This window comes from Cinclus cinclus, chromosome 4, assembly GCF_963662255.1.
Source record: "Cinclus cinclus chromosome 4, bCinCin1.1, whole genome shotgun sequence".
NCBI lineage: Eukaryota > Metazoa > Chordata > Aves > Passeriformes > Cinclidae > Cinclus > Cinclus cinclus.
In genome coordinates, this window is record NC_085049.1 from 20,466,059 (window position 1) to 20,479,612 (window position 13,554).

The window sequence follows — 13,554 nt, forward strand, 5'->3', positions numbered from 1 at the left end:
CATCAAATGTCTACATGTATTTGATTGCAGAAATGTCTTCCAGACATTTTTCAATGCCAGACCAAAAAAAAAAAAAAATCTAAAATTGTCTTTCACCCTGAAATTTCTTTGCTATTTGTTTATATCCAGCTACAAATCTGAGGTTCAGTACCTCAGGGTATTTATTTGAGGGTAAACTAGTAAAAATCACCTCGTCTTCAAACTATCTACTTTAACTCTGTTCTAAATAATCTGTTTTGATCCTACATTGTATTTTGCACTTTCTAGAACTTTCCCTGAAAAGAAATACAGATTACTCCAGGCTGGAATGCTGGGGCAGGGGGAGAATTCTTTTTTTTGACTGATTAGGAAGCTACTCTATAAACACTATTTTATTTTACTTCTTCTAAGTTTCTTACATTAGTAGCTTATTTTTCTCTTCAGTATTTGACTATACATTTTTTAGTGAACATTTCATATTCATTAGCTGCAAAACACTTTATAGATAGGGCAAAATAAATTCCGTAAATAGTAAGGTAAAAATAATAAAAAATTTGGTTTTAAACTGAAATCAAATTGTTTTACCTTGAACAGACTAATTACAGGCCACATTACCCATAGTTAGTGAATTTGGTTGTATAAATCCCTCGATTTTTTGTTAGGACAGACATGATTTTCATACTTTCTTGTTATTAACAGATCAAAAGAAGTAGTTTCTCACCTTTGACTCCTCAAGTCCCTGAACTAACTCCAAGAAGAACCATGAATGAAGAATGTTTTCTGTCTCCTGGAAAGTGACTCCTGTCAAACCAGTTCTGTGTTGCAGTAAATTCTCTGCAGACAATTCCACCTACTCTGTGGATAAACTTTCTACAAAGTTACAGATGCAAATATATCCTTCTTGAATATTATAATTTAATTAAAAGTTACTATACTATGAAAAAGGTAAGGCCTGAATCTAGTACTCTCAAATCCAAGTTAATTCTCCTTTTAATTTTTCACTTTAACCTCTTCTGTTTTCCAAAAAAATGTTTCCCCCCCGTTCTTCATCCCTTTGCCCACGTCATGTTTCCATCAGAGAACAGCATTTACTGTGTGCCACCTCACCTTCCCTTCTCTCAAGAAGGCTGAAGAATTCTTTCCAGGTCTTATTCATCAAGGCAATGTGGCCCATGAATCATGCTAGTCTTTTCTCACATGACGAGCCTCGAGGTTCGTGCACTGCTGCACAAACAAGTCCAGGCAACCCTCTGGCTTTGAGGATGAATATTCCTGCTTCTGTTGCTCCCATGCCAAGCACACATTCCTCTCCTCAACAGCCCTTCAAGCCCCAGAACACCCCCAGGACCACCAGGAAAGCAAGCACAAGAAACTCTGCATGACAGGTAAGACCACTGGGTCTCTCTGCTAGTACCTGGAACAGGTTCCTGTTACACACCTCAGTTTTCAGCTGCTTGCTAAAGCCCCATGTGCTGCACTCCACAGGGCACTCATCTTTTCAGGATCTCTGTGATTTCTCCATTTTTCACCCACTGCATGTCTCCATTACAGACTAGCCACAGTTCAAGAGATTGTTCAGACCTACCTATTTATTTTTTCTTATTCATTCCAGGTTCCAGTCACACTCCACCCGAACCCACTACTACTCTAAAAGCAGGGCAAATTGTCACTGAAAGACAGAAGGACAAGGAAATTAAGTATCTGGAAATGTTACACAGTAGTATCAGGAACCATCAGAAATAAAACATTTCCCAGTTCAGGGCTTTGGCCAAAAGGTAACTTCAGAGCCTTACATGCAGCCTGCCTAAGGAGACACACAGCACATCTGTCATTCCTTCAGGAGGAGAAATATTTTGCCACAGAAATGTTGCAACCAACAGCATTTCAGAGGGACTTTAGTGCACAACACCAGAGCAGTACTGTCCAACTGGGTGACACGAACATCCAGCCAAGAATTATTGGAGAGACATCACTCTTCCCAGCTAGGTAAATAATGGCATGAGTCATTATTTTGAAGTGCTACATTTTGTACATTACACAAACAGGACATTACAGAAAATCCCACCACACAAGGGGATTTACAGACTTGAACAAATGCTTATGTGACATTCTTGAAACAAAGCAATTCCTCTCACCAAACCTCAGCATCAGCAAAAACACCAATTTCCTTCTCCCTAGGATCATTTCTAGGAAATACACAAAAGGAGAGAGGATGGCCAAGTTATGGATGGCCAATAAGTCTCATTTTATTGTTGAGAGATTAGCAGCACTCAGGGAAAAGCCCGTTGGGAGGCTTTGCCAGCTGATTTGAAGGGAACTGAAAAACAACAGGTCTCACCTGCTGATACAGCTCAAAAGGATACAGCCACTACAAGAAAACCCCACCACTAATACAAAAGTAGCTATGGGTATGCAGGTTCTGAAGCACCATAGGTGATGTGCCACCCAGGCACAAAAGGCAGACAAAAATCTCCGTGTTAACCACCTGAACCCAGACAGGACAGGACTGTGACTGCTTTCATGACTTCTGAACTTGAGGAAAATCTTTTATATCTGCTGTGCTGCCAGAGCCCGGCATACTCCAGAACAACCCAGGCCATTCCAGCTGTGTTGCATGCCTTGCAACAGCACTCACTAGCACTACTCAGAGCAGACATGCATAAGTTTAAGCCACAGAATTACACCTTGGGTTCATCTACAGTTTCTACCGAGCACCACTCCAAAAGCTCAGTGTTTAATACCTCCCTTTCCTATGAGAGGTATTTAAACAATTTACTGGCCCAGCAACAAATGACAGCATAGAAGAAAGAGCTCTCCTTAACTGAGAATGACAGAGTTATGGATCAGGGAACAGGCAGCACACTGCAAAATGCCCATTTCCACACAGGGACAGACATACACAGGCAAGTCTACACAGCCACCAGCAGCCCCTCAGTGCCACTGGCTAAGCAGCTCTCCTGAGGCTTACCTTTCCAGTCTTCACCTGGTAGAAAAGAGGTACACTGTCTTATTCCTTGTGTGACTATCCCAAAGCCACTCAGCAGGACTTCCCATGATGGGCTATTGTGGATGTGTGCTCAAACACAGGCAGAGAAGTATCTGCATGGTCTTACCAGCTACCACAGTTTTTCTCTTTCTCAATTCCAGCAAAAGAAAGTGATGGTGATATTTCTCTTCCTGGCAGTCTTTATTGCACATTCAAACACGAGATGGCCAAAAAAGACCTGACATAAGCTTTTCACTGAATGCAATCTCATAGGCATTTAAATTCTGTGGGCTTTTCCCCTTTTTGTTTACAGTTTCTTTGCCAGAACATTTTACTTACTTTATTAGGCCCTGTAACATTTCACCACTACATTACAGCCCAGAGAGCCAATTCCATTAGAAAAAGGCGTAAAGAACCAAGAGTCATTTTTCTTTGTTGATACAAGATTTCACTCTGTGGCAAATCAAAAGGAAAGAACAGAGAGCTCGTTCCCTCTGAGGGAGACCACAGCAAACACTGGCAGACAAAGTGATGCATAAAGGCAGAGAACCAGAGATTCCCCATGTCAATCCAAACCTCACAGCCTGTAAAACCTGAATAAGAACTTATGCTGAGGTTTTAACAAAGACCCAAAGATGGATGAGACTTTTGGGGCCTTATAAATGAGCTGAGGAGGGAGGAGTCATTAATAAAGGCACCATGGAAGAAACAAGTGTTGCACATCACTTTTCATCACTTGAAGCGCTGTCCCTGCAAGAACTTCTGGATATTCCCCCCTTTAGAACACAGGTCCAGTTCTTGGCTATACAAAAGCTTTGAATAAGGTAGACAGAAATTTTGGATGTGAAGAATAATTTCCAAGATCTCTACTGGTGCATATAAAAATTAGTAATTTCTATTCATTAGCCCAGCCACAAGAGTTTCCTGATGTGAGCAATTTTGATTAAGAAGCTGCCATACCATTCTGTTGCTTAAAGTTGACAGAATTTCAACCTTAAACTTCTGTTTTACAGTGCGTAAGCTTTGCCAGAAGCTAATTAAAGACGTGCCATGTGAAATCTGCATCACATGAGATGGAAATAAACAGGACGGAAAGCTTAAGAAATCCTCCACGGTTTAAAAAAATTAACTGATCTGCAAGAGCCACAGCATCCTGAGCTTACTAGATCACGGCAAGCGGCATGAAGTCATTTAAACGGAGAAGGGAGGTGTCAGGCTCAGGATCTCTAGAGAGCGTCTGACAGCCGCACAAGAACGAGCACCGGGCACCAAAAATCGGTTCTGTCTCCGTCCCACAACACACGACACGCAGTTTACACTTCAAAAACACAGCACGGGCTGATGTGCGCGGCGCCGTCCCACCATTTTCCTCCAAGGGCATTTCAGACAATGGAGCAGGGGACGAGCCCGAAGGCTGCCGGGGGCTCGGGCGGGCAGGAGGGCCCGTCCCCGTGCGGGCACTCACAACAGGTGCTGTTGCTGCCGGCGGCGAACCGGGCGCGGTGCCGGGCCGGGGTTCCCGGGGCTCCCGGGGCTGCCGGTGCCGCTCCCCGCCCGCCCCGCCCGACTCACCGAGGCCGCTGATGTCGTGCCGGAGCCCGGCGCGGCTCCGCTCCTCCGCTATCGCCCGCAGCATGTGCCGCAGGGAGCGGTCGGGCTCGCCGTCCGCCTCCCCGTCCCTCCGGGCACAGGCCATGCTGCCGCCGCCGCCGCCGCCGATGAGCTCATGTCAGGCCGCCGCGGAGGCGGCACCCGGCGCTCCCGACACAGGAATGACCAGGAGCCCTCCCGGTCCCGCTGCCCCCTGGGGACGTTTCCCGGGCGTCGCCGCCGGCCCCTCCGCTGGACACGGCGATCGCTCCCACCGACGCCGCCCGGCCGCGCTCCGCCGCTTCCTGCTACTGCGGCCGCCGGGCGGGACCGGCAGGGCAGGGACCCGCCCGGACCCGCCCACAGGGCGGATCTGCCGCCTACCGTCATCCCGGGAACCCGTCCTGCATCCCCGACAATCCAACCTGCATCCCGGGAAACCCGTCCTGCGTCCCGGGAAACCCGTCCTGCATCCCCGACATTGACCAACATCCTGGAAAACCCATCCTGCATCCCTGACAATCCATCCTGCATCCCTGACATCAACCAGCATCCCAGGTAGCCCACATAGTCCTGCATCCTTGATTCTAGTGACTGTTTCTGGTCAGGCTTTCTGGACTTCCTTCACTATCCTTCCTTCTGGCTGTGTCCCACAGATCTGTCTACTGTCACTGCAGGCAGATCTCTCCTGCCCACCCCATGTCATAGACAAGCTGCTGCTTCCTTCCTGTTCTCCTGTTCCCATGTGTCCTGTATGGGGACAGAACCCAGCCCAAGGTGTCTGCTGAAGTCTCTGCCAAGATCTGTCACCTCTTCCTTAGCGTTAGCACCTCTTGTTGTGAAAATCAGGGACTGGTGATCTCAGGGAATAACCCAGCTTGTGCTACAGAGATTGGATCCCACGTCCTGCTGCTTGTGGGGGTTGTCTACAGCAGATTCCAACAATGGCCAAAACTTCCTCAGGAATTTATGATTTTCTCTCCATAGTTGGAGAGCAATACCACCACTTGTTCAGATCTCCTACAAAAAATTCGCTCAATATTTTTTTGTTTATAATATTCTCTAGTTTCTCCTTAGTTCCTAAAAGTACTGTAAAGGTTTAGGCAAAGTATTCTTCTCTCTGAATCCCCATTTGAAAATTGGTAAGCCTTGCAAGTGTTGGTGGGGAGAAGCAAAACAGTCACAGGACTTCAAACATGAGTTGACAGCATTTGAGAGTTGGGCTTTTTGCTACAGCATAATAACAAAGAAAAGTTTTCAAATACTGCATGTCCTTCTTCCACAATGGCATACATTTACCCCATGTTGCCAATTTCAGTTTCCTGTCAGGTTTTGACACCAACAAGTTAACAATCAGACACCTTCTAAATGCAGTGTACAGTCATGCACTTGTTTCCCATGACACCAATATAGATGAGTATTTTCTGCAGTAGGCCCTTCTGCTGAATTGGAAAGAGGAGAGAAATTTGAAGTTGATGTAGCATTTTGCTAGTAAAATATCCAATTCTTTCATCAAGCTATAGAAAAACAAAGACATTCAATCTCAGGAATTAAGCACCTCTTCCCTTGTTAAATCTGGCAGTTCTTTTTCTTGAAGAGAATGAAGTTTGCAGTTACATGTTGGCCCTGTAAATGCATCCAGGAGTTTCTTATCCCATGGGGAAGAGCAGCAGAAGACTGTCCTGGTACTGTTACCCTCTAAGTTTTTCCTGACATTGTTAGGAGGAATGACTCTGCTGCCAGAAGAGTAACAGTCCCACTTCCCTCATGTACTCGCTAAGGACTGGGTGTCTTTCCCCTGCAGATTGCTCTGTCATGTTGGCAGCACATGGGAACACTTGTGTCACCAGCCAGTAGCCAGCCTTGCAGCAGTTTCACCACAGTCTCCAGGAGTTTGGCCTCTCTGCTGTGCCCTGAACACTATTGGTAAAGTTCAGCCACCCTGCTTTAAAAAGAAAAACAGTCAAGGAAACCTGCTGCTGCCCTGTCCAGCCTTTTATAAAGTCAAAAGGTATTCCTTCCCCTTCTTAGCTCCCCACCCTACCTTCTACTTTCTGTGGCTTCTATCAAAACACACCCATGGACAAAAAAGTGCAGCTCTCTTCCTTTTGTGGACTTCTTTAGCCAATCATTCCTCCTAGTAGATCACAGCACTTGATCAGAAAACACAGGAATAAAGTTTGTTCTCTTAAAGGGACTACTGATTAAGTACCCTTAAGATCAGTTAGAATCCTAAAATGCTAATTGATTTAGGTTTTTAAAGATCCAATAGTACATTGTAAAATAAAACCACTCTGTCTAGCCAAAGTCTTTACAGAGAGGGGACTTTGTATCCAATCTTCATACACTGGTCCTGAAGATCTTCTTCATCAACACCTAACACTACGTTATCACTACTAGCACCAAGAGCACTGTCTGACCATATATGCTCAATTATTCCCAACATTCTCTGTCTTACAAAGGAGTAATGTATGTTATGGTCCTGAGGGCTCTAAAAAGCCTTAATGGGCCTGATCACCCTCACCTGGGATCTCCTTCCCGCCCCCTGGCTGGGATCACTATTTAAGCTCAGCCCTGAGGGCCCCTTGGGAGGTGGGGTGGTTTTTGAGTGTGGTTCTGTGCTGGCTGGTCTTCTTCTGGCTCTTGAGCTGCAGGCTCAGCTTAGCCCTGAACCTGCCTCCAGACCCTGAAGGCACCTTTGGACCTGGACTCTGGTCTACCCTGTTCCCTCTCTGGGGTTTTCTTATGCTGAGCTCTGGGCCACAAAGACCCTGCCAACCTGGGAGTGTCTTTCTAGGGAGCTTTTAAGCTGCACAGTGCCCTGATGATAGATTCCTGTGCTTTCTTATGTAATAATGCACTTCATGTCCTGATGTAAAATATGCATATTGATCAACAAGATGGATAGGCTTTGGGGTGGGGGCTGGGCTGAATTCATCTTTGTACCTTAGGATGTGTGGTCAATACAGCAGAAGGGTAAATACAAAGCCCTTAAGCTTATTAAAAATATCTAACTAGCTTAATGTTGTGGGGTGTGCCTTTTGCACCAGTCAATAACAGTCACCTTTGCTATGTGAGTGTCATGCAAGTTATTTGTCTGAGGCTATATTTTTCTTGCTATATTTATTTTAGTAGTAGTTAATTGTGATAGCCTGCAGTGTGTGCTAATAAGACCACATGGGGTGTGAACACCTAATGGTGAAAATGAGTTTGCAAGTTAGTAAATATGAGCTTATTGAATGTATTTGAGTGTCTGTCTAATGGCAGAGTCCTAGATTGCACATACCTGACAGTCCTGACCCTGGCAAACCTGTGTGGCTACTTATAACCTGTCAGACACCTCTATTACTTGAGCACTTCTTGCTCTTTATGTGAATAAACCATTGCAGGAGCAGACTTTGTAACTCTGAAACTTTGGAAGTTCTATTCAGCCCACTATGAACATGCAAAGTACCCCCATTTTTTTCATGTGTTCTTTTACTGATAATAAGAAATTAAGATTAATAACAGCTATATGTAGCAAATGAATATATCTAGCTTGAAGACACAGGGCATGAAATGTTGGGGTTTTCTTGAGGAAGAGATTAAGCAATTAAAAAAACTGAAACCTGTTTTAGTCTCAAATTGAGATATTGCCATCTTTGGTAGCCTGCTGTCCTGCTGAGGGTTTGCCTATGGCAAGCAGTGGCCAGGCAGTTTATATGCAAAAAGGAATTCCGAAATCTTTGCTTAATTGCCTCACTAACTGCATCAAAGCATTCTGACTTAGACATGGCAGTTTGGGGCCCCCCATTATGAGCTGTGTTAAACTGGCCAACTTGAAAGATAACTCGAAGTTATTTCTAGAATTTCCTTGTGTTCAGCACAGGCCTGATCTTGCTCCCAAGATTAAACATACAAGTTAGTGAAAGCTTTATGTATAGAATGTTACAAGATCCTTTTTCTGCTAAAATAATTCTTTGGAATTAGATCTCTGAATGTACAGCAGAATAATTAAGGTGCAATTTTGAAGATAGAGGTGTTCTGTGTGTTTAGTTTTCTTTTGCTCTTCCCCCTTCCTTTGTACCAGTCTTGTTACACCTGCTCCTAATTTCATCTGTTAATTGCCATGGGTTATACTGAATGGAAGCCTGAAAAGCTCAGCCTTGCAGAGTTGGAGTAGAAACACATCTGAACTTGTATGTAGAGCTTTCATCTCTCTCCTCTTAAGCCAAAACCACTGAGCTTCTATATCTGAGCCTTTTATCCCAGGTTGTTCCTGTGCCATTGCTGAGAGGATAATTATCTCAATAGGAGTGATATGTGAACCATAGCCCTTGTAATAACAGACTTCTGAGATTTATAAGCCACTTACACAGAACGCGTCTCATTGTTTTTTTGGAGCTGTACTTATACTCAGAAACCCCTCATCACTTATGAACCCACCCCAAGCTCTTCACCAGCTCAGCAAGTCTGAAATCCACATAGGAACTATTTTTTCCCATAACTAAGGCTCTTGGATAGGTAGGAGGAAATGAGGCAGTCCCTTGACAAAGGCAAGATTCTTAAAGGAAAGAAGCCCCTGCCAGGCTAGGTAGGGCTTTTCATTCGGGGCATGGGATTCTGCTGAAAAAAATGAACTGCCTTGAAGCCACCTCAGGGGTAATCCAGACTTAGCACAGGCCAATTATCTGCTGATGAGTCTGTCCCAGTGAGTGGCACAGCATTGCTTTCCATGGGAATATTACTTGATGCCATATATTGCTACATTCCTTGACATGTTACCTTACCTGTGTCTCACCTCTGTGTGCCTGGACTCTTGAGCCTCTGTGTTACAGGCTTTGAGTTCATAGGGAGCAGTTGCTAAAGAAACATCCATCACCTCTTGGACACAGGATTCCAGAACTGAGAATGTGTAAGTCTGCCTAAGCATCACCTGTGTCCTTTGAGAGGACAAATCTGGTGGAAGAGAATTGGGTGGAGAAGTCACGGGGGCTCAGTGACACGAGCCAGGGCTGGGAGGTGACCTTGTGTCACGTGGAGCTGTGGCTGCCGGGACAGTGAGTGTTTGTCATCTACTTCAGGTGGTGCTCAAGGCTTGTGCAAGACCTGTTTGTAACCACAAAAAACAGGCTTCAGCCTGCCTTAAAAAGAAAATTAAATCCCAGCAGCCAGTAACAGAGGGTATAAAAAAAAACACTTCTCCAGAGAAGTGATCAAATAATGCAAAGTTTATAAAGCATGCAGTGATTAAGTCCTTAACTTTTTTGGGAAAAGATATGTGATTACTTTCTAAAAATAAACTGACTTTCCAAAAAGAATTTCTAAATAATTATGTTGCAATTTGGAAATTAGTTTTTTTAACTCCTGAACTAGTATGCACACTTCTAGAACTGCAGAGGCAAAACCAAATCTGAGTATGAGTAACAATTCTATGAATGCAACTAGTAATGATGTAGTCTCTTTTTTCTTTTTAGAAATGTCTAAACAATAGAAATATCTAGGTATTTCAATAATATCCAACCAAAAGGGTGTTTGAAAAATTTACGGTTTTGGTAATAGTGTGATTTTATTTTAGTAGTAGTAGTTTTAATGCTATATTAATTACACTATATTGTATAGTTATGTTAGCATTTCAGTATTAATGAACATCAGTTAATATTTTTAATAACAGACAAGATACAAAAGAATCTGTGAGCAGAGAGCAAAAGACATTTCACTTTCCAGAAGATCTGCTTTTATAAACTGGGTTGCTCTAATGAATGACTCAAGCAGCAGCTCCAGATAAAGACCTTGGTGTGGAAGGTTTTTTTAAGATTCGTATTTACTTAAACAAACATTCAGTAGGTCAACTACACTCAAGACAATTCAGGTAATCTTTGGTGCTCTGAGAAACCTGGGCTAGGTGTGGAAGGTGTCTCTGCCCATGGCAAGGGATTGAAACAAGATGAGCTTTAAGGTCCTTCCAAGTCAAACCAGTCTGTCATTCTGTGATCTTCAACAATTTACCTCTAAGATTTTTCTCCACAGAGTACCTGGCTGCACTCAGCTCTGACATGCTCTCTCACATAATAAAAATACTTTTTCACCTTTGCAAAAGGTTTTGGTGCTCATACCAATATATATAATAAATACATGAATTAGGGAAATCAAGTTTCCAATTAGAGAAATGCTTTCCCACATCAAAAAGAAAAAAGAAATCAGGACAACTTTGAGTGGAATTTGGCCTTACAGTCTAAATAATGTAAAAGGAAGTGGTCAGTGGGTGTCAATAAGGTCAGGAGTTCATCTTGAAAGGTTTTTTTTTTTAATTAACTCAGTATTTTTTCTGCCTGTGTAGAATATAGATGGTAAATGTATCTTACAAAGACATCAACTCATTTGCTTGTGCAAGAAGCTCAGTCTCTACTTTTCTAAGAGAAGTTGTGTTCAAGGTGTAAAACAAGAGAAGTTGAAGGCTTAAAGTACTGTTTATGTTTAAATGAAAGTGTATGAAATGTTGCCTTTTCCTCTCAAGCCAAAACACAATAATCTCGTTTGGTCAGGGGAGAAAGAAAAACTGTAAACCAGGAATTTTATTCTGAAGACAGTTGTCCAAATTTTACAGTGTGGTGGTTTGGAGGATCAGAGTTGTGGTGACATGCACTTTCCTGCACGCTAGCTCACGGTGAGGTAGCCAGAATCTCTGCACACTGGCTGAGGAATTAAGCCCAGACGGTTGTTCCCGTGAGATCTTCCTTTTCCACCCGTGGTGAACTGAGTAAATGCAGCTAGTTGAGGGTAGCTTAAATTGTGAAAATGGTCTCCATTATTTGGTAGTATGTAAAGCATTTATTAGTGCCCAAAGTGATTGTTACGCTTCCAACAAATGCTTTTATAAATCATGCGATCTGCTATTCTCGCAAAAAAAAGAGAGAAGTTATATCTGTATGTATTAAACAGAAAATGTACAATCACTTCTAATTATAATTTTTCTTATCCAGTTGAATTGCAAACAATTACCTCCTGTGTTTCAGACCATATACCTTGACAGACATACATTGTACATTTTGTGTATTATACAATGTTTTATGTACAGCAATGTCTGGAAAACATGTCTTGTATCTGAAACAACTGTGCCTCTGACAATGAACATATATTTACTAAAATCAAGCAAGTTCATCCTGACAAGATAAAACATTAGAAATAGAAAATAAGTCTGACTTAAATTGTGGTAAGGCCCCGGTATATCCAGAAGTCCTGGGAGGGTGTTGTGTTTTTTCCTCTATTTTGACAGTGTCTCCTGTTAGAGACAATTCATATATGTGTAAATCTTAACTGGGCTTGTGGCATCCTTTAACAATGCCTCAAGAATTCCCCAAATGGAACTTTAGAGGGAGTGTGCACGTTAGAAGTGAAAGTTTCTGTACTGCTTGTAGACAAGCTTACTCTGTGCTGTAAGGCATTTGTGTCTCACCAGGAGGAAAAAGTAAGACATTTGAAGGCTTGATGTGCCCAGTGCTCCTCCTGTTAGTGGCAGGTCATTCCCTGGCCAGTTGCCACTGTTCTGGGGAATGTTGATCACACTGGTGCAGGCAGAGCAGGACAAGATGGAGTCTTAAGCCAGTCAGCTTCTGGGTGTACCTAGGCACAGCACTCCTTCATGTAGTGCTGTTCTTCCTCAGCCAAATATTTTAGACTACAGATTATAGATTATAGAAAGTGCTCCCCAGATCAGTGTAAAAGGTAAAGACAAATGTTGTATTTAGGGAGCTTATTCTGTGTTTATTTAAGGCAGAAGGCTGCAAGATTTCCTTTCCTTGAGCAATTCTGTGAAAAAAACCAGCTAAGGAGCTTCAGGAGTTGGGATGTGTCTTTCCACTGAAGAAAGGCTGTTCTTAGCATATTTAAAATAAATAAGCTGAAGAACATCAATTTGAATTTCACAGTTCTAATGGCTTATAGAACACTGAGGATTACTTGATTCCATGAATTTAGGCAGAAACTTTTCACTCTTGAAACATGAGTTTGGTTGCTAAGGCCAAAAGAAAGGCTGTATTGCAAACATCTCTTCCTCCTTCACAGCTGTGTCTCAATCCACCCAAAGTGTGGTTGTCAGGAAAATCCTTTCTCTAGTCAGTGTTACACATCAGGGGTGCCAAGGGGTGCCTTTCCTGCTCTGAGCTGAAGTGCACACCAATATACACACCTAGTCCTGCCTGCTTACGGGGACTGTTGGAGCTTTATGCACATCAGATGCCACATTCTCAGAATTATTTCCTGCATCTTACCAGCTCTTTGTGGAAACATTAAGGGAGAAAAGCAATCTCCTGTCAGGAGGATCTAAAGTCTCTACGTGCAAGCACCAAGTCCCTGCAGAGCAGGGGTTTCACATGTTATGTCTCTGAGCCTGGCACAATCAAGTCAATGGGAAGAGTTGGGAAGAATTAGTGATGGCTTCCCTGTCTATCCATGTATGCTTGGTTGTGTGTTAGCCCTGACAAGTGCTTTCATTCAACAGTGTCATGGACAGCTGCCAGAGTTTCTTTTGATGAGCTAGTTTGATGTCATGCTTTGTTCCAAAGGCTTGCTTGTACTGCATCTTCAGGGGAAATACACCTGTAAGGCTTTACAGAGAGTAGAAAGGGACAATTCCACTTGTGAAGACCATATTCTTTTGTTGAGCAGTATGAAAAAGAATAAGGGTAATATTTCCAAATCAAACTAAAGGAAAAATGCCATGCACTTAGCTTTGAATGCCACAGTATCCCACGCACACAATATCTAGACACTCTAAATTATGCTAGGTCTAATTACTATGCATGGACAAAAGAAGAGAGTCCTCATCTTGAAGAGATTAAACACAGTAGTTATTGCTTATGAACAAAGCTTTAGAAATTAGATGTCAGAAGGCTTTCAAAATTCACATATCGCACCAGCATCCTGAACTGTCATGTCTTTTCTTTAACTTGGATGTCACTCGGCATTTCATCATCATAAAAATCTGCTTTCTATATAGCTGGTTGTGAGCCTCAATTCCT

The 13,554-nt window shown here is 43.0% G+C and overlaps 1 protein-coding gene across 2 annotated transcripts in view; it reads right to left on the minus strand.

The window, feature by feature from the left end:
• KIAA0930 (KIAA0930 ortholog) overlaps positions 1 to 4,836 on the minus strand; it is a 53,967-nt gene extending 49,131 nt beyond the window's left edge. For both annotated transcript variants that reach the window (XM_062491768.1, XM_062491767.1), the window contains exon 1: positions 4,538 to 4,836. In XM_062491768.1, the coding sequence (XP_062347752.1) occupies positions 4,538 to 4,661 (124 nt within the window). In that variant the 5' untranslated portion in view covers positions 4,662 to 4,836. The remainder of the gene's footprint in view (positions 1 to 4,537) is intronic.
• Between the last annotated feature and the right edge of the window lie 8,718 nt (positions 4,837 to 13,554).